The 27,774-nt window shown below is 41.5% G+C and overlaps 1 protein-coding gene across 8 annotated transcripts in view; it reads left to right on the plus strand.

Annotated features, from left to right (window-relative positions):
* Positions 1 to 13,875, plus strand: part of LOC105482759 (lysophosphatidic acid receptor 3) — a 107,146-nt gene extending 93,271 nt beyond the window's left edge. For all 8 annotated transcript variants that reach the window (XM_024793066.2, XM_071088651.1, XM_071088821.1 and 5 more), the window contains one exon: positions 11,345 to 13,875. In XM_024793066.2, the coding sequence (XP_024648834.1) occupies positions 11,345 to 11,670 (326 nt within the window). In that variant the 3' untranslated portion in view covers positions 11,671 to 13,875. The remainder of the gene's footprint in view (positions 1 to 11,344) is intronic.
* Positions 13,876 to 27,774: the final 13,899 nt, after the last annotated feature.

Genomic DNA, 27,774 nt, shown 5'->3' on the forward strand with positions numbered 1-27,774 from the left:
CATTGTGCTGCAAGAGATTCTAGGTCATATCTGAGCCCGGAAACAAATAGTGTCATGGTTTATCAACCATGAGTGGAGGATGGAAAGTGGTAGCCTGTGTCAGGACCATGTCATTCCTGAGCTATAGTTCTTCCAGGCCCATCTGTCTGTAAGGCAGCATGGTTTCAACCACTCCCCCAGTGCCTGCCACTTCATTCATACTCCTTTCCTCTGAACTCCGAATGATTTTTGTGCCATCTGTTATGTCCAGAATCTTGTGTCCTAGGTAGGTCAAGGTTCTTGTGCAATGTCCAGTGCTGTAGTCCTTTCACAATGTTTCAACCCCATCAGAGATATCTCTTATACATTCCCCCAGGGCCCTGTTCTGTACTAATGACAGTTTATGTGATTAAATATTACATGCCCATAGCCTAATATGTTAGCATTTCTAGGTGAGTTGCCACAGAGGACTTCTGAATCCAAAGGAGTGACTTCAGTAGGAAGAATGTCCAATCCTTGGGAAGGTTAGTTGGGATCTGTCATTCTTTAAGATTATAGCAGGCAAATAGCTGCTGCTCTGTCAGTACACACAGCTGACCTCACCTTTTTTAGCTGCCACAGAGCCCTTGATATAATAGCTAGTGAAGTACTGAGGCATTGCTGTTTAGAACACATAACACTTAAAGTGGAATCTGGAGGTGGAGATGGTGTTTTCTTACACGGTTTATGACTTCCAGCTGTTGCCTGTAGTTAAACACTAGAATTAGGTCTAGGCAGTGATTCTAGCTGGTATGCCTCTGCTTTAAATTTTATCTTTTATTGCCCTTGGTATCAAGATTTTCAGTTTTCAAAGCTGGAAAACTGGCCACAAGTTTAAAACAAGTATCTAAAACCAGTTGTTAGAGTCAAAATATCCAACAGTAGTAACAATAGTGTTAAATGAATCATTTATGGAATGTTTAACTGCTCATCATCGATTTGAAGCCTCTTAGTGTCCTTTTTTCTACAATAAAAATGTAAGTCAGATTTACTAAAGGTATATATTTTCATTCCTTTCATATATGTGGCAATCTATTTTCTGAGTTATTGGACTTCTGAAATGCTGTGGGTAAATGAATGTGAATTGGACTGCATACCACATCTGAAAGTGTTATTTTTAAATTGTTAATCAAATTCTTTAATGTCGTAAGAGCATTTTCACTTGAATATTCTGTTAATATGTGACTTATACATTATAATGCTTCTAACCAAAAGTAGATGCTTACTTTGAAATTCTACTTTAACAATTCCTTTTCAAATAAGAAGAATGCCTCCCTAGGATGAGGTCCACAAACCTGACTTTTATGTAGAGTTATAATTTTCTATTTTAGTAAATCAGATGGCCCTGCGGCTTACTAGGTTAGTATTATTGCTTGTGCCCTGCTGCTTTTTCCTAGACTAAAAACAAAGAATAAGAGAGTGAACAGATTTAAAATATATCCTCCCTTTTGATGAAATTAGTAGTCCATGTGGCAAAGTGAGAGTATTCTGCGTGATTGTTTGTATCGTTATGGATGTTTTATTTGTGTGCCACTCATATGTCAACATTCTTTGATTAACTGCCTGTGTGAATTTTTAAACAGATGGAAATATGGCTGCAAGTCTAAATAGAAGGAATAGAAAAGTTTGAGTATTGAACAGGCCTTGTGTAAACTGAGACCTTGTCCATCACGAAAACCCCAGGAATGCTGAACCATCTGAAATATGTTCCAGTGGAGGGTGCTTCTCCGACGGGAGGGTGCTCTCCCTTCTTATTTCCTATAATGTGGCGATGAGGTATTAACCAAGGTACTGTTTGAGGTGTTTTGTGAACTTCCAAATTTGGGTGTGGGGGTTGTTATCGAGTATCTAAACAATAATGTTGACTAGGGACTTTGCAAGATCTTTTACTTCGCTTGTCACCAATATAATTATACCTTCCAAAGTGTTAGACATTCCTTAATTTGATGTTTCTGATTACCTTAAATTGCAGTCATTAAGATATCATCTCAGTGCTGTAATTGAATATTCTAGCATACTATTCACTAAACTTTAACATTGGACTCATGTTATTGATTTTTGAGTACAGCTCTCAAACTAGTTTATTTAATTACTAGAGGAAAGCTTATTTATAGTCTAATCGAACTATTAGTGAGTCTCTTAAACGGGTACTGAAGGAATGTAGAGCATCATTAAAATTTAAAAAAAAAATTGCTTCTTATCAATATAACTGACCTGTCACTTGGCCACAGAAGGAAATAGGTTTGTTATACAAACTTAGTCATCATAAAGGCATTCACTGGCACATGGTAGGTAATTGCTTAGTAAATATTTATTAATAGAAGGACATTTGCCTCAGTTACCACCTACTGCTGATGACTCCCAAATCAGCATTTCAGTTTGGAGCTCTCAGAGTTCTGACCCACGCTCCTGGCTGCCTTCTACACATCTCCAACCGGAGAAGCCACAGACGTTCTAAGTGCCCGACGCCTAAAACTGAACACTGTCTCCTCCTCTTAAACCTGTCCCTCCTGTCTCCCTGCTTAGTTATCATAGCCACATGCTACCCACTCACCCTGGAGTCTTTCCTCCCCTCACTTCCTAGATCCAAATATTCATCAGGTCTCACATTTCCTTCCCCCTTACAACTTCTCTGATCATCTCCACAACCATTGCTTTTTCTTTTTTTTTTTTTTTCTTGGTGGATTTATTTTTTTTTCTTTTTTTTTTTTAATTTTTTTTTTTTATTATTATACTTTAAGTTCTAGGGTGTATGTGCATAATGTGCAGGTTTGTTACATATGTATACTTGTGCCATGTTGCTGTGCTGCACCCATCGACTCGTCAGCACCCATCAACTCCTCCTTTACATCAGGTATAACTCCCAATGCAATCCCTCCCCTCGCCCCCCTCCCCATAATAGGCCCCGGTGTGTGATGTTCCCCTTCCCGAGTCCAAGTGATCTCATTGTTCAGTTCCCACCTATGAGTGAGAACATGCGGTGTTTGGTTTTCTGTTCTTGCGATAGTTTGCTGAGAATGATGGTTTCCAGCTGCATCCATGTCCCTACAAAGGACACAAACTCATCCCTTTTCATGGCTGCATAGTATTCCATGGTGTATATGTGCCACATTTTCTTTTTCTTTTTTTTTTTTTTTTGAGACGGAGTCTCGCTCTGTAGCCCAGGCTGGAGTGCAGTGGCCAGATCTCAGCTCACTGCAAGCTCCGCCTCCCGGGTTCACGCCATTCTCCGGCCTCAGCCTCCCGAGTAGCTGGGACTACAGGCGCCTGCCACCTCGCCCGGCTAGTTTTTTGTATTTCTTAGTAGAGACGGGGTTTCACCGTGTTAGCCAGGATGGTCTCGATCTCCTGACCTCGTGATCCGCCCGTCTCGGCCTCCCAAAGTGCTGGGATTACAGGCTTGAGCCACCGCGCCCGGCCGTGCCACATTTTCTTAATCCAGTCTGTCACTGATGGACATTTGGGTTATCCTAATAGTTTCACCTGGATTTTAGCTAGTCTTCAAATGACTCTCCCTTCGTAGGCCAGCAGTACTCAAACTTTACTATGCAAAAGCATTCCCCAGGGAGATGGCTAACATGGAGGTGCCTAGATCACACCTTCCTCACTTTCTCATTTAGCAGGACTAGGTTTTAAGAAATCGGAATTTTAAGCAGGCAGCTCAGATGATTCTGATGCAGATTGGAACTGACTTCTAGTTCCACAAATACCTCTAGTCTGTCCCGAGCACTCAGATAAAGGTTTACTCTAAAATACAGTATTTGTTCACATCCCTGATTCAAAATCTTCAAAGAACTACCATTCTATAACAGTGTTTTTAAAGTAGTGGTCAGTAGAGTTGCCAAGAGTCCCTCAGAGGGGCCTCGGTGTGCGGACGTGTATGGGGAGAGGCTGTTTGGAGTATGAAGATGACAGCCCATTCTGCTACGCAATGAGTCAGAGCCGCTCTGATTTTGAAGTTTAACGAGATATTTCCTTTAGGAAAAGTATTCCTCTACTAAAAAAAAAAAAAAAAAGTGGTTTGAAAACCACTGATGTATTGAAGTGGATTTCAAACTTTAAAAAAAAAATATTCAGGACCCACAGTAAGAAATAATGTACATTTTGTATCACAGCCCAGTTCACACACTTATTTTTCTGTGTAATTGAAACAAGTTTTATGAAACATGCCCTTACTATACTTGATGCACTCTGATGTTTTCTGTTTCTATTTCATTTTTTTTAAAAATTGCTGGTTGCAACTCACTAAATTGACTTCACAACCCACTGAATTGCTACTTTGTCTGGAAAAACTTTGATCTAGACTTTCTCAATGGGGTTCCTTTATGAACCGTGGAACATAGAAATATTTTTTTAAATCTTTTCAAGGATGGCACATAACTCACACCATTCTAGATGTTTAGAAGTTAGTTCATTACATACAATGGGTGCCTAAGGGCATTCAGACTTTATTTTCTGCATGAAATCCTGGTTGAAAAAGGCTTATTACTGTCTGATCTGTAATAAATCCAAACTCTTGATTATTACACACAGGGCCCTTCTGAATCTAGCCCTGTGTTCACCTCTCAGACTTTATCTTACTCCTCAATCATCTTCCTGGGTTAAAACCATCCTGAGCCACTTGGAATTGCCCAGATGCATCACGTTGTTTCTCACCAGTGCAGAGTCATTCTTGCCCTTCAGCACCAGCTCAACTGAGTGTCACTTCGACTGAGACCCTCATTAACAGGAGTTAGAGTCATCAGGTCCAGGTTCCATCCCTGTCAATCCCTGAAGGGATGAATAAATTTCAGTCACATTCACCTGGCTCATCTCCTGTGCTACTGAGTGTGGGGCTCGATACTTAGTTCTAAGAATACAAACACATGAGGCACAGCGTACATGCTTAGGGAGCTTAGAACACACCTGAGACACAAGACATATGTATTATAAACTACCTCTAGTATAGTTCAGTGCTCAAGAGTTTGCATGTGGAAGTCAGGCCTGAGTTCAAATGATAACTTCTATTTTTTGGCTTGTGCACCTAGGACAAACTGTTGAGCTACTCTAAATTTCAGATTTATTGTATGTTAGTCTAGGATAATAATAAAAGTAGCAACTTTGTAGGACTGTGAGTTTTACAGGGGAAGTGCATGTAAAGCCCTGAGCACACTGCCTGACCCAGAGCTCTCAGGAAATGCTAGAGAGGAATTAAGCAGGTAATGTGCCCGGTGCCACGTGAATGCTATAGGTAGAAAGTGCTACAGGAGTTGAGAGGAGGAAATGGACACTGTGGTGGGAGAGATGGGAGAGCTCCAGTGGAGAAGGCAGAGTATGCACTAAGCTTAGAAAGAAAAGCAGGCCTCAGATTAGGAAGTGAGAAGGCATTCCTGGCACGGCGAGCCAAAGAGCAGCAGAGTAGGACTGTGGATGCCTTGCCTATAGACTACTTTTGCTGCCACTCTTTGTGTATTTATTTTTGCATATGTGCTCAAACATTTTCCCAAGTGCAAGTTGAAGCTATTCATCTCTAGAGATGCTTATTTTCTCGTTTGAAAAAACTCTGCTCCCTCTCTCTTTTCCATGGCTTTTTGCTAAGTCTATATGGCATCTACGGTTTTGCTTATGGAGTCAGCTTGATTAAACCATTGTGGGTCAGCATGGGGAAACAGGTTACAAAACTGGCTGTGCATCATGATCACCCAGGGAACTTTTTAGTCCTGCAGATTTCTGTGTCCCACCCGAGATTCTGACTATTGGGTCTGATGTGGGACCAGGGAATATGCATTATTTTAAAAGTTCCTTCCTTTTCCATTTGGCTTGGTCAAAAGTTTGAAAAACACTAGTAATCTTTAAGGCCCCATCCAGCTGCAGTGATCTGTATTTCCCATAACAGAGTAACACTTTTATTCTCTCTGCTATTCCCAAGAGAGGGTTACTGTGTTGTCAAGAGAGAAAAACTAAACAAGCCAGACATCAAAAGCTATGACTACCAACTTTGATGTGAAGAGTCCTTTCTATATGAAATTGTATAATTCCAAAAAATCCAGGTGGCAGTGTTCCAAAGTCCTTATGTTGACGGGAAGGAAGAACAAACACTGGCCAACTTTATACTTTGTTAAACATGTAAGTCAAAATGTAATAGAGTCTATAACTTCCAAACCAATGGAAGGGGGAAAATGAAACCAAAGGAAATGAAAAAAAAAAAAAATCTCAATACAAAAAAAGAGGGGGAAAAAAACGAAACATAGAAAAAAATGAAACAAATAACAAAATAAGATGTTAGAAGTGAATTCCAATGCATTGATAACCAAAATCAATGTAAATCATGGAACAGTTGAAAAACAGATCAATCTAAACAATATGATGTCTAACATTACATCCATATATTGGAAAACCATGAGAAAAAGCAAGAAGATGATTAGCCCAAAATGTATGATATGTTTTTTTTTTTTTTTTTTTTTTTTTTTTTTTTTCTTTTTTTTTGAGACGGAGTCTCGCTGTGTTGCCCAGGCTGGAGTGCAGTGGCCAGATCTCAGCTCACTGCAAGCTCCACCCCCGGGTTCACGCCATTCTCCTGGCTCAGCCTCCCGAGTAGCTGGGACTACAGGCGCCCGCCACCTCGCCCGGCTAGTTTTTTGTATTTTTTTTTTTTTTTTAGTAGAGACAGGGTTTCACCGTGTTAGCCAGGATGGTCTCGATCTCCTGACCTCGTGATCCGCCTGTCTCGGCCTCCCAAAGTGCTGGGATTACAGGCTTGAGCCACCGCGCCCGGCCTGATATGTTTATCTCAGCAGGAGAGAGGGCTACTGGGGTGGGCACCCAGGAGGCTCTAAAGATACAATAGTGTTCTTTTAAGTTTCTTTAAGTTATTTAACTTGGGTGGTAAATAAACAGGTATTCTTATTTTTTATTCTTTTAAGCATTGTTTTTTAAAGTTCACAATTTTTTTGTAGTTTTGTTTGAATAATAGAGTACACCCCTCTTGCAAGTGTGCATCGCACACACGCACACTCAAAAAAGGATAAAAATACATTGCCAATGTTTTCCTAAAACCCCACGCTCATATTATTAGTTGTGAATTTTTTAATGTGATTTTTAAATTTTTTAATGATGTGATTTTTTTATCATGAAAGTTTTCTCCCCAGCACAAAACTCTGTTTTGAATTAATCACGTGACCCAACACTCCAAATAAGTCTTCACATTGATGCTGTTTGCCGTATGGTAATTCTACATATTTTCCCTTTTCATTGAATTACATAAAATAATTCATTCAGTTAAAACCTTATAAACTTTTTATTGAGCAATGATTTTGTGTCAGGTGCTGTTTTAATCATTGTATATGAATCAATCCATTTGATTTTTATAAATCCCTTGGGAATAGTACTAATACTGCCCTCATTTTAAACCTGAGGTAACTACAGCACAGATAAGTTAGGTGATGTGGTCAAAGGCACACAACTGATCAGTGGAAGAGCCAGGATTTGAACCCAGGCAGCCTGGCACCAGAGCCATGTTCCTGTCTTTATGCTAGGCTGCTTGACTGTGGGCCATAAAGCATCTTATTACTAAAGAGAGTGAAGGAGAGGTGGGAGGGTACCTCTGGACTTAAGGCCCCCTCTGTAGTATGTCGTGTCTGACCATGAAGCTGCATATATCACAATTACATCATTCTTTGGTTTGTTAAAGGAAAGATTTTTTATTTTTTTTGGCAAGGAAAGGAAGAAAGGGAGGGAGGGATGGAGGAGGAAGGAGGGAAGGAATCCAGCAAAAATATTGGCTGATCAGCTGGCCGTGGTATCAGAAGAGAAATAAAAACTTGCCGATCTTATGTTTATACTGTTTCCAGTGAACAACAAAAGGCAAATCTTCTTTGACAGAACAGCCCAAACATACTAGATAGCTAAACTAGAGAACAGGTGCTTCAGAGATGTTGCCTTGAGCTGATGCTCCCCGGCAGTGACCCTGGGAAACACAGTTGTTCCAAGCCTCCTCCACCTGGAGGCCAAGATCTCTCTCCAAACACATCTCAGAAGAGATGCACAGTTTATCCAACAGTTCATTCTTTGGGGGGTTTTGCTCTATGTCAGCAGTTAAATATAAGACCTCCCCACACACCCCCATACCCTGAGCTCTGTAGTCTTGGAGAATTCATAGAGAATGTGGAGATGTCAGGAACGTTCAAACAGGTAACTGGACTAATGCTTAAAAGTGAGGGGAGGGCGTGTGTGTGTGTGTGTGTGTGTGTGTGTGTGTGTGTGTGTGTGAGATAAATCCTGGAAAATATGTATCAGTCAGTTGCCTACCAATCTGCACAAATTCCATAAGAAAAAACTAAAAGGAATGTCTTTTGAGTATTTAGTCTCAATGCTCAGTCTATGACTGCTGGGAACCAGCAGGGTTCAAAGAAGAGTTTGTGTGAAGCCCAGATTACTTTAAAAAAAAAAAAAACCTCGGCATTAACAAATATGAATGAGTCCAGAGGTATCCATCTGGGAACCAGTAGATAAAATTATGTATGTGTCTCCTGGAGAAAAGGCTAAAGAAAGACACGAAGCATTAACTGTCTTCAAAAACCTGAAGGGCATCACATAGAGAAAGCACAGACTTTTCCTGGGCTATTGCAGAAGATCACACAAAACAAATGGAAGAGTATAACAGGCAGAGTTTGGATGCAATCCTTTTCAAGTAAATGAAGGTATTTATATATTTTTTTAGTTTATACTTTTTTGGAGATGGAGTCTTGCTCTATTGCCCAGGCTGGAGTGCAGTGGCATGATCTCGGCTCACTGCAACTTCCGCCTCCTGGGTTCAAACGATCCTCCTGCCTCAGCCTTCCAGGCAGCTCGGACTACAGGCACCTGCCACCACACCCGGCTAATTTTTGCATTTTAGTAGAGACACAATTTCACCATGTTGGCCAGGCTGTTCTCAAACACCTGACCTGGGTGATCCACCCACCTCAACCTCCCAAAGTGCTGGAATTATAAGTGTGAGCCACCGCGCCCGGCCTAAATGAAGGCATTTAAGAGAAGCAACCATTGTTCAGCAGGTGAAGAGCCTCCCTTGACCAGGGCATTTCCTTTGCCTGGATTGTCCTGAGATGTATGAAGGGAAGGCCTTTTTCCTATGAATGAAAGATAGGGCTAAGCCGCTTCTGAACTCTTTTCCAAGTAGGAAACTGCTGAATTCTGTGAAACTATGGCTTTTAATTCTCCATAAAACTCAAACAAATTTGACTTGTTTCTCAGACACAATTATCAGGTGGTATGGCTAAAAACTTACTAAAATGAATTCTCAAGCTGGTAGTTCCAAACTTGGCTTCCCATCCAATTCTTTCATTTGTTTCAAACCAGTCTGAATAAAACAAAACACCAGTCTGAACCTGTCACATTGACTGCACACCCACTAACGAGTTCTGCCCCACCACTAGAAAAACTCACACCTAGCCTAAAGTCAGTCCTTAGTTTACAGCTGAGGAAGCCGAGCCCAGGGCGATGACATGGGTCTCCCAGAGTTGTACAGTAAGTGAAGAATTAGGACCCAAATCTCTGATCTCTTATCTCCAAGTCCAGTTCTTTATTCACATATATCAGCCAGACCAAAAATAATAATACAGGGTGGAGAAAAAAGGGAACCACTGCTGAACTGTAATTATGAAATAAGGAATTCAACCCCCCTGCTAGCTACTAAACCTATAGATATTTTTTGTGGAAACAAAGCACCTCATGATAACTGCTGCTTAGTGAACCCACCACAGTGTTGGGTACCACTTTCCGTGACCTCTGATCCTCACAACCACTACCTCACATAGTTGGGTTTATTAGCTTCATTATATAAAGGAGGGAATGGAGGCTGAGAAAAGTAAAGTAATTCTCATAATTCGGGTCGCTCATAGGTTGAGCTGTGCATATGTGTCTGACCCCAAAGCTCGTGCCTGTTCCCTCCCTTACACTGCCTCTCTATAATCCTTGGCTTACCCTGCTTAGTATTATATCTCTTAGAAGGAAGATAAAGCAACAAGAGAAATGCTGTGCAGAACTAATTCTAACCAGGAGAGTAGTTGGTGATATCATCTATAGACTTGCTTGTTTGTCGTCTCCTCTGTTGGTATTTTAGCTCCCTGAGTGCATGGCCTTCACCTCACTCACTGTCTAGTACAGCTTCTGGCACATTGTAAGCTTCAGATGAATATTTATGAATGGACAAGCAAGTGCATTTAGATGACAAGGACGTTCGACAAAAGCAACCACATCATACTATAGAGGCGGGTCATATAGTGGCCCAGAGCACAGCCCATGGAGAAAGATGGCCTCTGTTCAAAATCATGTCTCTTAAGAGTTATTTGATCATAGACAAGTTACTTAACTTCTCTTGTGCCTCAGTTTCCTGGGGATAATAATAATGCCAGTGTCATAGTGTGGTCCTGTGAGTTAATCAACAAAAGCATTTGCCCCAGTGCCTCGCCTATATAAGTGCTGTATAAAGATTAGTCATTATTGCTATCTGAGGTTATGATAATAGTAGGGAAACAGTAGATCCATGTCTTATAGGAGAAAAATATCGTGAAATTTAGACGTAAGGTAAGTATGATCCTGTGGCTAGAGACTCAAAACAGACTACTGTTCATGTTCAATTACAGAGTCTGAAAAGCAGATTTTTAACTATCTCATCATGAAAGATTTATTTCTGACCAAAAAATCTAAATGTAGAGCAGACGATTATGCAGATGGCCCATGAATATATCAAAAAGAATATAGTGCTTACTAAGCATCCACATGAATTTATGAAGAATGAAATTTATGAGTAGGTGACTTAGTTAAACCACTAGGAGGATGTCATAGACTCATTGTGTCTTATTTTCAAGTGCACATTTAGAAAATCTGATTTCTAGAACAGCAGAATGTAGGGTGAAGTGTGGGAGCCCTGGAGTCAGAGAGTTCTCCCCTCATCTCCCCCTAGAATTGGACCTTGGTTTTCTTGTCTGTCCAATGTGGGTAATGAGTGCAACAGCCTCCTAGTGTGGTTCAGAGAACTAACGGAGATCATGCATGTGCAATGCCTCCTAAGCAGAATGTAAATGTGAGCCTCTCATAATCACAAGACCTGGGTAAGCAGAAAAGAAAGTGAAAGAAATGTGACTGATAGTCAAGGAGGTTCCCAGCTATTTGCCTGTACCAAGCGCAGGTCTCAAATGCTCAGATGGTAGGTGGAAGTTTGCCTTGCAGTTGTCAGAACAAATCATGAGGGCCCCTTGATGCCACTGGCTGAAGGCTGGGAGAGAAGAAAACCTGAATAAGCACCCTAAGGTCTGAGCGTCTGTTGCTTCCTCTTCTCTCCTTGCAGGGGCATTCGTGGTGTGCTGGACCCCAGGCCTGGTGGTTCTGCTCCTCGATGGCCTGAATTGCAGGCAGTGTGGTGTGCAGCACGTGAAAAGGTGGTTCCTGCTGCTGGCGCTGCTCAACTCCGTCATGAACCCCATCATCTACTCCTACAAGGACGAGGACATGTACGGCACCATGAAGAAGATGATCTGCTGCTTCTCTCAGGAGAACCCAGAGAGGCGTCCCTCTCGCGTCCCCTCCACGGTCCTCAGCAGGAGTGACACAGGCAGCCAGTACATAGAGGATAGTATTAGCCAAGGCACAGTCTGCAATAAAAGCAGCTCCTAAACTCTGGACGCCTCTCTGCCCACCCAGGCCTCCTCTGGGAAAAGAGCTGTTAAGAATGGTTACCTGTCTCTTAACAAAGCCCATGTACAGTGTTATTTGAGGTCTCCATTAATCACTGCTAGATTTCTTTTAAAATTTGTTTTTCATAGTTTAAAAGCATGGGCAGTAAAGAGAGGACCTGGTGCATTTAGAGAAAGCACAGAAACGGGAGAGGTACGGCGGGTCCCTACTTGTCCTGTGAACTGCTCAGGGCTCCTGTCAGTCCGGCTGGGCCTTCTGGGCTCTGGCACCATTTCGTAGCCATTCTCTTTGTATTTTAAAAGGATGTTATGAAAGGGCTTAGACCAAAATAAATAATAACGTTACTTGAGCCGCCTTATATAGCTGCTTGGAAAGTCCATGTAGTCCTTTCTGCACGCATTAACAATGTTTAGAAATGCTTCAGCAATGGTATTTTTTTCCTCAAAGAAACCATGGCCAGTAGGTAGGTGTTCAGTAGGAATCAAAGAAAAATCTACGTAAGAGCTCCAGATTAAACCTGATTTTTAACTAAAGGAACATTCTGAGGAAAAATACTTACTTAAAAGTAACAAAAAAGGTCAATGTGAAAATCCTTTTTGACCTGAAAAAGACCTTGGTATGGTCCTCCGTGCATGTGTGTATATATGCATGTGTGTGTGTGTGTATATATATGTATTTCCTGTTTTTACTGATTTTTATTGATTTTATTCAAAGATATCTGGGGATGGGATTGGGGAATGCTTAGTTTGACTATTGAAAGAAACATGGATCCCTAGAGTATTTCAGATACAGGGTTACCGCCCCAGACTGCCTCCCACCAGCCCACATTATTTCTCGTTTTCCCTCATGATGGTGAAAAACAGTGGAGAGCTAGTAAAGGGTTTAATGCAGAAAACAAGGAGAAGAGAATGTGAAGTTTGAAGTGCCTATGAAACATCCAGTTGATACTCCTGCCGTAAGAGAAAAAGAAGCCAAGAGAACACCAATGTTTAAGGAGCAGGTAGAGAAAACTCAGCAAAGGGGCAGGGGAATAAGAGGACCAAAGAACAGTGTGAAGAATCAAGAAGAGAGGTCAGGCACGCTGGCTCATGCCTGTAATCCCAGCACTTTGGGAGGGTGAGGCAGGTGGATCACTTGAGGCCAGCCTGGGCAACGTGGTGAAACCACATCTTTACTAAAAATACAAAAAACTAGCCAGGCATGGTGGCACATGCCTGTAGTACCAGCTACTTGGGAAGCTGAGGCACAAGAATCACTTGAACTCGGGAGGTGGAGGTTGCAGAGTGAGCCAAGATCGCATCTCTGCACTCTAGTCTGGGTGACAGAGCGAGACTCTGTCTCAAAAAAAAAAAAAAAAAAAAAAAAAGAGAATGTCAGGGAGTGCATGTGTGTATTTAAACAACTTCACTTTGCATTTAAAGACTCAAAGGACAGCGAAGGCAAAATCAATTCCCAGGCCACCTAGACTTTCCACTCTAGGACTAGAGCTGTAGCAATGATCTGTTGTGCTGTACCAGAAAAGAGAAAGAGGTGTTCATTTGAAAACAGATGTTTCTATACATCAGAGTAAAAGCTGTATTGATAAGCAGGCTGAATCCCTTCCACATAGAATGAAATATGAGCTTGACTCCAGTCCTTATCTTCAGTTACCTCCATACAAACTGGTGGCATGTTGGATTGAGCATGTAGAATAATTTTATATCTCTTATTTTTCCCAAGGTTAACGGCATCCTTCTGGTATCTGGCTTACATGTGAACTAAATTTTGATCTGGGTTCTATTTTGAATTTTTCTCCTTTAGAGACGTAAGTAGGCAACATGAAAGACAAGTCAGTAAGAAAGAAAAAATAATGTTTCATACACATAGGCTACCAACCAGAGTTTTCTATGTAAAATATTTAGAGTGTATTCTGATTTAAAATGAGAATAACTTCAAGACAGATATTATAGTATTTATGTAGTTTGCAAAAGAAGTTTACATTTTTTTTGCTATTATGATATAACATTTATGTGCAAGAACTACTTGTAATAACAGGATTTGAGAAGTCATGCTTCTAAATATAATAGCCTAAAATAGAGAATATTATGATTTGAAAGTGTAGATTTCACAAACTCTGTATAGTATGTGGGTCTATCTGAAGCTTTTATCAAAGCTACCTATAAAATAAAATTTTGAAAGATCTGTTCTCTCTTGTTGAGGTGCATTATTGCTTTGTGTATTTTCTAAGTAAAAATATAGTTTGTGGTAACTACAGCACAAATTTCTATTGCAGAAGAAAAATCAAATTTGCCATGAAGTACATACTCTCAATGTTTTATGTAAGCATTTTGAATCTATAGCTGGCCAAAGGGTAGAGAATTGAAATTGAATTCCAGTCCCCAAATAGCTACTAAGGGATCTTTAAAGGTTTTATTTTGAGGAAAGAACCATTTTTAGTACCCTGCAGCAGAGTGTCATATTCAGAATGGTGTCTGGAGGGGGTCCAAAGTGTGGAAACTCAGGGTAGAAATATATAGCTTTTGTTTGTATGCACACACACGTCTCAGCAAGGGCACAAGAGTAGGGAAGTCGGGAATATTTAGAAATGAGGAGCGGCACGGGTCACAGAGCTCACCAAGGACCCTTGACAGACCCTGGCCCTTTCTGTGTGTTTGTGTGTCCTCAGATTCTAGGATCCAAGCTTATCTGCAAGCCATCAAGATGGTGGTCCTGAAAATTTCATCTAGACCTAGTCAGACCAGCCCTTGACTTAAGGCAGAGGCTACTCCCTAGCTAAAGGATACTTAATTTTCTTCTTAGATTTGTAGCACTGTCCAAGGTGTTCTGATAAATCTGTACTGGTGAAAGAATTTAGTACTTCATGAAGACAGCTTGCTTGGAAAGAAGTAATCCTTTGGAAATAAATTGTTGAATTTTGTGGTGAATTTTTTTGAAGTGAATAGTAAACCTGGAACCAGTTTGTGACCTTGAGAAGCCCTCAGCACGGAAATGATGATCGCACTACCCTGCCCCCATTCATGTAATTCCAAATAAAAACAATACCAAACCTTGAAATAAATGTAAGCCTCCAACAAAGTTCTAATTTTCCTCACACTCAGCATCTTGATGCTTTTTATAAATACTAATTAAAATTTAGAAATTCTGGTGCCTCAGCTTCATCGGCACGTGGAGCACGCGCTCGGCCCCGGTTGGATGGACCAAGACCAAGGACCCGATGGAGTTGACCGAGGCGGCATCAGGCGCTGCAGGGGGTGCGGTTCTCTTCATCTGCAGATGTCACCCCTCGCAGACCACAGAGCCTGCCATGCTCCGTGTTTGTAGACTAGTGTTTCTCCTGAGCTTGAGAGTGTTTTGTTTAGCTCATTAATCCTCTAATCATTCTGGGAAGGGGGTTAATAAGATTACTTGGCTCTCTTTTTTAGTTGGTTGAACAGACATAATGAAGGTGAGGCCTGTGAAGATGCCCGTGAAGGTGACTTAGTGACAAACTCCGGCCCTGTTAGCGCCTGGAGTAAAAACACGTGATGATGCATCTCACTGTATGCTAAAAGGAATTAAAAACATGCAAAAGCAGATCTGACTTCTAGGAGACTTACCAGAGAATTATATCCCTTTCTGGACCACGAAATGTGGTGGTAAATTGGAAACCCCTAGGGCTCCCTCCAGTTTTACACATTGTCTTTCAGGCATGGGAGTAAAGACAGGAAGAGTGTTTCAAGTCAGGGAAGCTGCGTTTTTTTGTGAGGGATGCCCTCCTGAACACATCACATGGTTTAACATATTCACAATTTAAGGCTAGTTTTCACAGATACATAGACATTCGATGGGCGATGCTGTTGGTGTGGGTTATTTTCTTTTTTTGGCCCTAATGCCATATTTTATCTTTACACCCTTCTCTTCAGTGCCTTCTGGTGTGCTCGCTCCTAAATTAACAGATGGTAAGCTACTAATGGCAGTTGTTAAAGGTTCAGAATGTTATGTTATCTATAACTTCTGAGTTCAAGGTTGATAGTGCAGGCTGAGCATGGTGGCTCATGCCTGTAATCCCAGCACTTTGGGAGCCTGAGGCAGGCAGATCACTTGAGCTCAGGAGTTCAAGACCAGCCTAGCCAACATGGAGAAACCCACCCTGTCTCTACTAAAAATACAAAGATTAGCCGGGCGTGATGGTGCACACCTGTAATCCCAGCTACTCGGCAGGCTGAGGCAGAAGAATCACTTGAACCCAGGAGGTGGAGGTTGCAGTGAGCTGAGATTGTCCTGCCACACTCCAGCCTGGGTGACAGAGTGAGACTTTGTCTCAAAAATAAATTAATTAAATTAAGTACAAGTTTATTGTGCAAATAATAGCAAACGGTCACTGGAATCACATGCAGGCAGGTTCCAGGGTACATCAACAAAAGTGTGGGTCACATCCTACTAATGTAATGCAGCGCCTCTGCATGACACTCCATGAACAGGGTTTGCAATTCACTGCACTAGCCCATTTTAGAATTTGCAGTTCTTGGCAGCTGTTTAGGAAGTTGCAATTTTATGCAGCAAAGCTTTGTAATATTTTTCTGTATCAGCAATTGCAACTTCGTATAATTCAAATTTTCTTAAAATGCATCTGTATTGTATTTTCTTATTGAGATTAGAGCCTCCACACTATATTAATAAGATACCTGAAAGAAAAAGGGAGGGCTGCCTGCCACAAGCCCATGTTACATCTTTTTGCATATTAGAAAAATGACAGCTCTTCTTCGAGACGCTTGCATCTGTTGGAAAGACTTTACTGCTACCAGCCAGAAAACTCTGCTAATACATGTGCCTGTCCACAGTACTGCTGACACATGGAGATAACACATTGGACTGAAATTCAGAATACCTGTGTTCTGATTTCTGTTCTGCCCTAAACTGCCAAAGAAACTCTAGATAGAATTGCTGATCTTCTAAATGAGAGGCTTAAATTAAATGATTTATAAGGACCTTTTCAGCTCCAAAATTCACTTTCTGTGCATCATCTCCCAAATGCGAATCCTAGAAAAGAGACCCAAGTCTTTGGATTCTGTGCATTTCACTCTTGGCATAGAGATTTCAAAGAAAAGGAGCTCTGTTTTCATTTACTGCAGTGGTTCTCAAGCTTTAGTGTGCAACAGAATTACCTAGGGAGACAACCTAAAATCTATGCGCTTTAGGCAGGTGCGAGATATGTCATCATAAATTCATCAGCAGGGGAAAAAGGATTTTCAAAATACAATGGAACTGCTATCCCATATGGAAAACCAAAGAGCTTGATGATTTCCTTATGTTTCCTGAGCGAACTTAATTTGATATGTGTGCGCTGCTGTTTACTCCATCAAGCCAAATAGAAAACCACATATTTATTTTACATTTAATTTAACCAACATTTTTAGAACATTTCCTAGGTGATGGAGACCCATTCCCAAAAAAACCTGCTCTTAAAAGAATAAACAGGCCGGGCGCGGTGGCTCAAGCCTGTAATCCCAGCACTTTGGGAGGCCGAGGCGGGTGGATCACGAGGTCAGGAGATCGAGACCATCCTGGCTAACATGGTGAAACCCCGTCTCTACTAAAAATACAAAAAAAAACTAGCCGGGCGTGGTGGCGGGCGCCTGTAGTCCCAGCTACTCGGAGGCTGAGGCAGGAGAATGGCGTGAACCTGGGAGGCGGAGCTTGCAGTGAGCCGAGATCGCGCCACTGCACTCCAGCCTAGGTGACACAGCGTGAGACTCCGTCTCAAAAAAAAAAAAAAAAGAATAAACAAAAATCATAAATCAAGCATATGCACAAATACAGAAATAAGAGAACTAAAGTGAAAGGGAGGTGAAAATATGAAGGATGGACATGTTTCTATTGCTTTAGCCATCCTCAAGGCATTACACTGGAACACTGGTGATATTGGCTGTTGGCATTGAGGTTTTTAGATTGGGCCTCTGTAATGTGATATAGAATTATCTGAGACCTAGAGGAATAAAATCATATAAGCAGGCTTCTTTTTTTCTTTTTTCTTTTTCTTTTTTTTTTTTTTTTTTTTTTTTTTGTTTTTTGAGGCAGAGTCTCACTCTGTCACCCAGGCTGGAGTACAGTGACACAATCTCAGCTCACTTCAACCTCTGCCTCCCAAGCTTAGCAATCCTCCTATCTCAGCCCCCTGAGTAGCTGGGACTACAAGTGTATGCCATCACGCCTGGCTAATTTTTGTGGGTTTTGTGGAGATGGAGTTTTGCCATCTTGCCCAAGCTGGTCGTGAGCTCCTGAGCTCAAGCAATGCACCCATTCACCTCGGCCTCCCAAAGTGCTGGGATTACAGGTGTGAGCCACTGCACCCCACTAAATAGGCTTCTTTTTGAGTTAAAGACATTTTACAGTTTATGGTTTGGAGATCTGATACTGATCATGTAAACTAGACTTATTTGTTTGTTCTGTTTTATCTTGCTTAGGTGGATGTCTGACCACAGGTTTATATAAGTCTTAAAGATGGGACGTATCAGTCAGTATTCAGTCAGAAAAACAGAAACCATTCTGGGTATTTGAAGCAGGAAGGTATTGAAAACAGACAGATGCTTATAAAACAGTTGGAAAGGCTAGAGGGAACAAAGGCAAAGGAAGCCCATAGTTAGCTCTCAGGTTTGCAGCTAACTTTTAGGGAATTATTGCCACACAGGTCAGAAACTTCTGGAAAGTGGCCCCTGAGGCTGTGACTTGTGGAAGGACACCACAGGCCACTCCAAACTCTCAGATCTGCCACTAGTAGAAGAATATGGCTTCTGCTTCCCTCTGCCCTCTTCATCTCTTGTAATTGTCTGGTGCTGGTGGAATCTAAACTGAGATATTTACTGGGTGTGTATTCTGGGAAATATAGTTCCCAGGCTTCCAGCCTTTCTGATACAGGGGACAGCATAGAAAGGAACAGCAATAAAATTGACTGTCAGCAGACAAGCCAGCATACAGAGAAGGAAACAAATGAAGGGGAGATGGGTCTTCTTGGCTCCTGCAACTTTCTCCTTTCTAAGAACAACTGTATTCGTTTTTTATGACTGAGGGAAGAAGATAATATAACAGTTTTAGAGTAAGGTGAAAATTTTCTTAAAAATAAAATGCTGGGGCCAGGCGTGGTGGCTCACACCTATAATCCCAGCACTTTGAGAGGCCAAGGTGGGCGGATCACAAGGTCAGGAGTTCAAGACCAGCCTGGCCAACATGGTGAAACCCCATCTCTACTAAAAATACAAAAGTTAGCTGGGCATGGTAGCAGATTCCTGTAACCTCAGCTATTCAGGAGGCTGAGGCAGGAGAATCGTTTGAACCTGGGAGGCGGAGGTTGCAGTGAGTTGAGATCGTGCCATTGCACTCCAGCCTGGGCGACAGGGTGAAACTCCATCTCAAAAAAATAAAAATAAATTTAAAAAAAATGATATATTGGTGCATACAACATAGGAGTTCCACATTGTAGTATAGGGATCATCCAAAGACTGAACGGAAAAAAGCCTAAAAAGAATATAACATCAGGCCAGGCGCAGTGACCCACACCTATAATTCCAGCACTTTGGGAGGCTGAGTGTGGGGAAAAGAAAGAGATCAGCCTGTTACTGTGTCTATATAGAAAGAAGTAGACCTAAGAGACTCCATTTTGTTCTGTATTTGAGGTTGTAAATTTACAGGCATCTGAGCTGCTGGAAGAGGAGTTGGCCATCGTGGTTTAGACTCTGATGGCTCTGCTAATTCTGGATTTTTTTCTTCCAATTTTAACGTTTCAGGATATACTACCTCCTGTAATTGATTATCGTCAACATTTTGCGTTGACCGAGCCATAGCCGGCTCTGATACACATTCACAGTGTGAACTTTCCTTTCCTTTCCGGGATTCTATCCCTGCCTCTTTTTCACAATCTACTGCACAGCTTTTAGGGACATCAGAAATTAGAACGCTATCTTCTTCTGTTTGAAATGGTTCTAAAGCTACTTTAATAATGACCCAATCATTCCATACTGTGAGCGGAATGTTTTTACCTTCCCTACTTGCTTGTTTTAATTCTTTGCCAATTTTTTCCCAATCTTTTAGATCTAAAGTTCCCTGTTCCGGAAACCATGGACAAAACTGCTCTATTGTTTGAAATAGCGTAATTAGATTTTTGGTAGAGACTTTAACTCCCCCTCTTTTTAAGAGAATTTTAATAAAGCTGTGATAAGAGGCATATTTACTCTTAGTTTGCCCCATTGTTACCCTAGGTTCTTCCGAGCACACAAGCTTACCGCAAGGCTGACTGTAGACGTACTCGGGAGTCTCTCGTCGACTTGTCCTCAGTGACCACGCTCCAGCGTACCTTCACCTTAGAGAAAAGCCCCACGTTGGGCGCCAGATGAAGGGGTGGCCTGCCCCTCCACACCTGTGGGTGTTTCTCGTAAGGTGGAACGAGAGACTTGAGAAAAGAAATAAGACACAGAGACAAAGTATAGAGAAAGAAAAGCGGGGGCCCAGGGGACCGGCGCTCAGCTTACAGAGGACCCACGCCGGCCCCGGTCTCTGAGTTCCCTTAGTATTTATTGATAATTATCTTTACCATCTTAAAGACAGGGGAGTGGCAGGACAATAGGATCAAAGAAAAAAGAGGAAATCGGCAGTAAGACATATGAACAAAAACCTCTGTGACATGAATAAGTTCAAAGGACAATGCTGTGCCTTGAGATGCATATGCAAACATCTCCATAAACCTTTTGGCAGCATAGTTTCAGTCTATCACATGGGGAGAAACCTTAGACAATACCTAGCTTATCTAGGAACAAAGTCACACGCTGCACGCCCAAAATCCATTAAACCTTGAGTTACCACAGCACATGTCTCTTGCAAGGACAAGGTTGGGGGTAGGGTCACAGATTAACAGCATCTCAAATACAGAACAAAATGGAGTCTCTTATGTCTACTTCTTTCTATATAGACACAGTAACAGGCTGATCTCTTTCTTTTCCCCACACTGAGGCAGGCAGATTACGAGGCCAGGAGATGGACACCGTCCTGGCCAACATGGTGAAACCTCATCTCTACTGAAAATACAAAAATTATCAGGGCGTGGTGGTGCATGCCTGTAATCCCAGCTACTCAGGAGGCTGAGGCAGGAGACTCGCTTGAACCAGGGAGGCAGAGGTTGCAGTGAGCTGAGATGTCGCTACTGTACTCCAACCTGACAACAGAGTGAGACTCCACCTCAAAAAAAAAAATCATAGTTCACTTATCATTAGCTATTCGATATCCAAATCTGTGATATCGAAGTTGAGTTTAGAGCATGAGAAATAAAATGTGTGTGGTCATAGTTGATATAAAACCATGGCAAATACATCAATACATAGTCTTTCCTTCAGCTTTCCAGATGGTGAGTAGAATAGGGTCTTGAAACAATAATGAATGAGCAAAGGGAGGTGTAAAATATGGATATGCAAAGTCACTTTAAAAGTCAGACTCAGTGTTCCTATGATCTTAAAAGATGCAATGGATCAAAACCTTCTTAGGGTGGAACAATAACAGATTGAAGTTTCAGGGTTTGTGGGAAATAAGACAAACTTTTTAACATAGAAATAAGAGTCTGATTAATGCATCTTGGGGGAAGTTGTGATTTAGGGATTATCTTGATTTTGCAGATGAAGAAAATAAAAGACTGGAAGATTGAATGAGTAGGATACATAGTGATCAAATCAAGGATCAAACTTTGCTCTCTAAGCTCTACTTTAGGTCTTCTCTATTCAGAAAAAAAAAAAAACAACCTAGTTTCTGAATAACTGGATATAAATTCAGATTTCAAAGAGCCAATGTTTACTAAGAATTAGCCTATTTTAGGGATTAAGAATGTTTGTGCTTTTTGAGTAATTCAGCTCCCGAGAATGTATGTTGAAGAAATTGTTCTAAATTAGGAAAAGGCTTTGTACACAAAGGTGGCTAAAATGACATGATTTATAGCAACTGGAAACTTCTAAACAATCTAAATATTTAAGTACAGGGTAAATATGAAGCACTGTAGTCAAGTACGTGGACTCTGGAACCAAATTGCTTAGATTTTCATCTTAACTCTTTTACTGACTAGCTTTGTGTCTTTGGGCAAGTTCCTCTGTGCCTCAGTTTGTATTGTAAAATGGGAATAGCAGTCTTACCTATCTCACAGAGTTTTTGTGGAGATTACGTTTTATGTAAAGCACTTAGAATAGTGCTGGGCACTGTGTATTTGCAGTTATTGTTATTGATGGATTCTATATAGCAATTTAAAGTTATAGGTGTGAATAATCTAATAATATTGAAAAACACATATAATGTAGAATTTGTTGATGGATTGGCTACGGTATCAAGAAATGTGTTTTAAGGATGACTTCAAACATTTTGGTCCAAACAACCACAAAAGTGGAATTGCTTTTTCCTAAGATAGAGAAAATGCTAGGAGCAGCAGATTTGGGAGTGGGTGGGAATCAGGAATTCCATTTCAGATGTGTGACATTGAATGTCACCGAGACACAACCAGGTGGACATGTCAAGAAGGCCACCAGATAAATATAAAGCTCAGGGAAGAGGTCCACACAGGAGATATCAATCACCAGTATATGGATGCTGTTTAAGGTCATGAGGTTAGACAAAATCGCTTGAACAGTGAGTGTTGATAGAGATTACAACAGGTCTGAGGGTTTCCAGTGTTTGAAGTCAGATAAATGAGGAGTCGGTAAGGAGACTGAGAAGGCGAAGCCAGTGGTATAGGAAGAGAGCTAGAAGTCAGTGGAGACCCAGGAGAGAACAACCATGTCAGATACTGCAAGTCAAGGCTTGAGAAATGACTGTCCATTTGGCCTTGGAGGTTATTGGTGACCCTGACAAAACTGTTACAGTGGAGTGAAAAGGGTGAAAGCCTAACTGGAAGGAGTTCAAGGGAGAATGAAAGGAGAGGACTGGAGACAGTGAGGACAGGCTACTTTTGAGGTTTTTGTTTGTTTTTCCCTGACAAGGGACCAGAGATATGGGGTAATAGCTAAAGGGGCATATGAGGTCAAGGGAGGGGTTTAAGGTGGGAATTATTATAGCTTATTAGCTCTTGGTGGGAATGACCCAGTGTAGGACATATACAGGTGGAATAAGTGATAACTCAGGTGAGCGGTGACAATTGATGGAAGGAGTGGGCTTTAGGATATAGGTGGAGGAGTCTGGTATTCGACCTGAACAGGGACATTCCATCCATAGTAAGAAGAGGAAGACAGGGTATGAATGCAGGGAGTTAGAAGACAGGGTGAGAGCATTCACTTTTTTTTTCTCCTGTCGTATCAGTGAGTGCCCCAGAGCATTAGCAGAGGGTAATGGTAAAGGAGGAGGTTTGAGGAGAGGAGAAGGTAAGAAATCACGCTCCTGAGGAATAGGGCAGTGAGTGGACCAGGAGACTCAGTAGGGCTGCTAGACCAAGGCCCCCTCAGTGAGGCTAGGGGGCACAGATTTAAGGTGCTACCATTCAGAACGGCCATGTGTCCTTTGCAGCCCATCTAGCTGCCTGGCTGTAGTTATGCTGTAGACAGAGTTGAATTATTTTTTCAGGCAATGTCTGGGCTCCACTAATTGAATCAAAATCTCTGGGGCTTGGACCCAGCCATAGATACACCCAAAGTGATTGTCATGTGCAGCCAGGGTTGAGAACCATGGATTAAAGCAAGAGGGTGAAGGGGAGGTACAGTGAAGAGCCTGAGCTCCAGGAAATACAGCTGTGAAAAATTCAGTATATGTTTAATTACGTAAGCATGAGCTATAAATTTAACTGCTATTGTAATTCAGAGAACAGGAGTCAAGGAGGAGGAACCAACATTGACTGAGTACCTACAATGGGTTAGGAATTGTGTTAAACACTGTATATGCTTAGTCTTGAAACAACTGTTGGAGATAAGAATTTTAACCTCTACTTTAGAGTAAATATGCTGAGACTGAGAATGAGGATGTGAGTTACCCACAGGTCCACAACTAATAAGGAGTAAAGCCAGGATTTGAATCCAGAAGCAATTTACTCTAAGATTATTGCTTAAGATTTTGTGGAAGATGTGTGACTTCAGTTGTGTGTTAAAGGAGCAGTAGAATTTTTATTTTGGAGATGTAAGAGGGTTTCCTAGCTAGAGGTAAAAAAAAAAAAAAAAAAAAGTCTGGAGGCAAAAAAGAACATGAGGAATTCAGGGAATATTCAGGGAGAAGGATGCCTCCCAGGGCCAAATGGGTTGAAATAAATGAAAGAACGAATGATCTAACCAACCAACCAAGGAATAAATGAATTAGGAGAGTGTCTGTCCTCAATGGCCAGTTGGCTGGGCAGCTGACAGTGTACTCAGGGCCCAAGGAAGTTGCATTGCAGAATAGCTAAGTGAATGTTCCCTGCATTGTTTATACAATTCATTATTTTTCAAAAAATGATAGCTGTTGGACTCCATTGAGATCAAAGATGGCCCCTGAGTATGAGCTCATTATCATCTGTCACCATGGCTTGGGAGCTTTATGTGTCCACAGAATCTTAGAATCCTATTTCCCCAGCTTTAATCTCAGGGTCGATATCCCAACACAGCACTGCTCATAATAAATAGCTAGTATTAAATGATAAAGTAGGCTACTGTGTTTTATTTTATTTGGCTTTCAGGCCAATCAGTTTTATAGCTGTCTGTCTGAATGCTGAAAAAAAATTCTAGAGACAGCTAAGAATCATAAGAAAAACTACAATATACTGACAAAATGAACCTTTATCTTCTCCACTTCTCCCACAGAAAGAGGCCCTAGGTAGACTGTTGATGATACATCTAATAAGCTGGATGCTTATGGAAATGGTCCTTTTGATTGGTTTGCAGAGTAACTCTATTTTATGCCCCTTTGGCCTGTGGATACAGCTTCTCATCTGCACCTGTGTGATGTGCTCAGTGACAACATTGGTTTGCTTGCCTTCTCACAGAGATATTTTTTGCTTTGATAATATGGAAAATCGTAATTCCTGAATTAGAGCATGAGAAATAAAATCTGTGTGGTCACAGTTGATATAAAATCATGGCAAAAAAAAATGGTGTATGAAAAATAAAGTAGCATCTGTCCTCATCAGCGCTGCTGATTAGAAAGCTGCATTTCTCCTTTCTTTGCCTAGGTATTCCTTTGGGAAATATATGTGGTTCAAATATCTTGCCTGTCCTTGGCCAGAAAGCATTCACTTTTGAGTTTTTTTGTTTTCGTTGTTGTTGTTATAGAAAGAAGGACTACGAATGACCCAACCAGAAAGTATGCAATAAATTTAACATAAAAGGCAACTTCTAAGAATAATTGTTATGCTTGTCTGAGTTTCAGTTTCTGTCCCAAGAAAGTCTTTTTAGTTTAAGTCACTCATTGATGCAGCTTGCACTATTCAGCCATTCACAGAGCAAACTTGTATGAAGTATCTATCATGGGCTAAACAGTGTACTGGGAACCAAGAAAGATAGTGAGAGAAATAAAATGGACCCTGAGCTCAAAAAGCACTTACATTAATGACTAAGGCTCTTCCAGTAAATACTGTGAAGCAACAGGCCGGGCGTGGTGACTCACACCTGTAATGCCAGCACTTTGGGAGGCTGAGGTGGGCAGATTGCCTGAGCTCAGGAGTTCGCCGCCAGCCTGGGCAACGCGGTGAAACCCTGTCTCTACTAAAATACAAAAAATGGGCTGGGCTTAGCGCCATGCGCCTGTAGTCCCAGCTACTCGGGAGGCCAAGGCAGGAGAATAGCTTGAACCCAGCGGGCAGAGGTTGCAGTGAGCCAAGATTGTGCCACTGCGCTCCAGCCTGGGCGACGGAGTGAGACTCTGTCTCAAAAAAAAAAGAAAAAAAAAATACTGTGAAGCAAGAAAGGAGCAACATACTCACTGATTGCCTATGCTATCTCTCACCAGATTTATGACTATCAAAAAGTGCCATTTGGATTGCCTTTATACATGTTGCAGCATATGATATAAAACTCATTGCTATGGAACCAACTATAATTTTCCAAAGAACCAATGACTTCAAGGACATTTGTGTATGAGATACACATGTTCTGTAGATTATATAAATGAATTACAGACATACTTTAAAAATTATTATTGCTACCCTGAAGCATATTCCATGATTTTTGTTTCCATTATTATTTTTTAATTATTAAAATCCATTTGGTTCCCTTGCAGAAGAATGCAGAAAGGCAAAATACGTTTAGCTAGAGAGGAAGTGTGAAGGGTAACTGGGAGTGCTAGGACTGGTGTCACCTGAACTGCTAAGGGGTTGACTCCATTGTCATCCCATGGAGGAAATTCCCAGAGTTAAATGCAGACTCTTGCACCAAAGAGGACACAGCTCATTGGCTTCCAGGACACCATATTCTCTTGGTTGCCCCTTCCAAGTCTCTTTTACTGGTTTTTACTCTTCTCCCTGGCTTGTAAATGCTGGAGGGCACTGCCACTTGTCCAGTTCTTTTTTCTATCTACCCTCACTCTCTTCATGATCTGATCCAATCATATGGCTCTAAATAACATAATAACATCTATCTGTGGACAACTCCCAAATTTCTATCTATGGCCAAGACCTCTCCCTCTCAAACTCCAAACTCATGTAGAAAATTTCACTTAAACAGCTCGCATACATTCCCTCCTGCCCCCAAACAACTCTACCCACAGTCCTTCCCATCCCAGTTGATGGTAACACGATTCTTTAGATTGCTCCGGTCAAAAATCTTAGACTCCTCTTTCACTTCTCTTTTTCTCACACTCTTCGTCCAATATGTCAACAAACTGCCTTGTTTCTTTTTAATGTAAAACCAGAATCTGACCACTTCTCGCCACCCCCTGTGCTATTTCTTGGACTGTGCTACCTTGATCTCTTGCCTGGATTCCTGCATACCCTCTCATTGGTCTTCCAGCCCCTACCCTTCTTCTTCTACATCTATTCTCCACACTGCAGCCAGAATGATCCTTTTACAATTCGAGTCAAGTCATGTCACTTCCCTGTTCTGAACTTTGCAATGGCTTCCCATCTTATTAAAGTGATGTCAGCGACCTTCATGATTTACCCCTGTCACCTCTTTACCTCTCCTCCTTCTACTCTCCCCCTCACTCACACCATTCCCATTATATCATCCTCTTGCTTGTCCTTGAACATGCCAGGGATGCTACTGCCTCAGGGCCCTTGTGCTGTTGGTTCCTCTCCCATATATCTGCACATGGCTTACTTCCTCAGCTCCTTCAAGTCTGTATCCAAATGTCTCCTTCTACATGAGACTTTCCCCAACCATCGTATCTAAATTGTAACCCACCCCACTCCTGGTTGTGACCTTCCCCCTTCCTCTGCTCCATTTTTTTCATGGTACTTATCATCTTCGAAAATGCTCCCCCTACTAGAACCTAAGCTCCATGAGGCAGGAATTATTGCCTCTTATGTTCAGTGATCTAACTCAAGCACTTAGTACAGCCTGGCAGATAGTAGGTGTTCTGTAAATATTTGGATATAAATAATAATGAATGAATGTATAATATGCAGGAGGAAACCTCCTTTTAAGGAAATTTCCATCTGCTGAGTTTGTTTTTTAAGCTTTGCTAAGGTATAATTGACACAAACAATTGCACATGTTTAATGCATATATTTGATGAGTTTGGACATATGCATACACCTGTAATACCATCATCACAATCAAATTACTAAACATATCCATAACCTCCAAAGATTTCCTGGTGTTCTTTGTCTGTCTCTGTGTGTGCATGTGTGTGTGGTAAGAACACTTAACATGAGATCTATCCTCTTAACATATTTTAAAGTGTGCAATACTGTATTGTTTCTTTCCATTGAATTTGTGTTCATATAGTCCCTAAGAGAGCATGGGAACACTCTTCTGAACAACTACTCTAGGCACACAAGTTCGAGTCCAAGTATTCTTTAGTTTTGGTTTGTTTTGTTTTTTGTTTTTTGAGATGGAGTCTCGCTCTGTCACCTAGGCTGGAGTGTACTGGTGCCATGTCGGCTCACTGCAACCTCTGCCTCCCAGGTTCAAGCGATTCTCCTGCCTAGCCCTCCTGAGTAGCTGGATTACAGGCACCTGCCACCTTGCC

Source organism: Macaca nemestrina, chromosome 1, assembly GCF_043159975.1.
Source record: "Macaca nemestrina isolate mMacNem1 chromosome 1, mMacNem.hap1, whole genome shotgun sequence".
Classification (NCBI taxonomy): domain Eukaryota; kingdom Metazoa; phylum Chordata; class Mammalia; order Primates; family Cercopithecidae; genus Macaca; species Macaca nemestrina.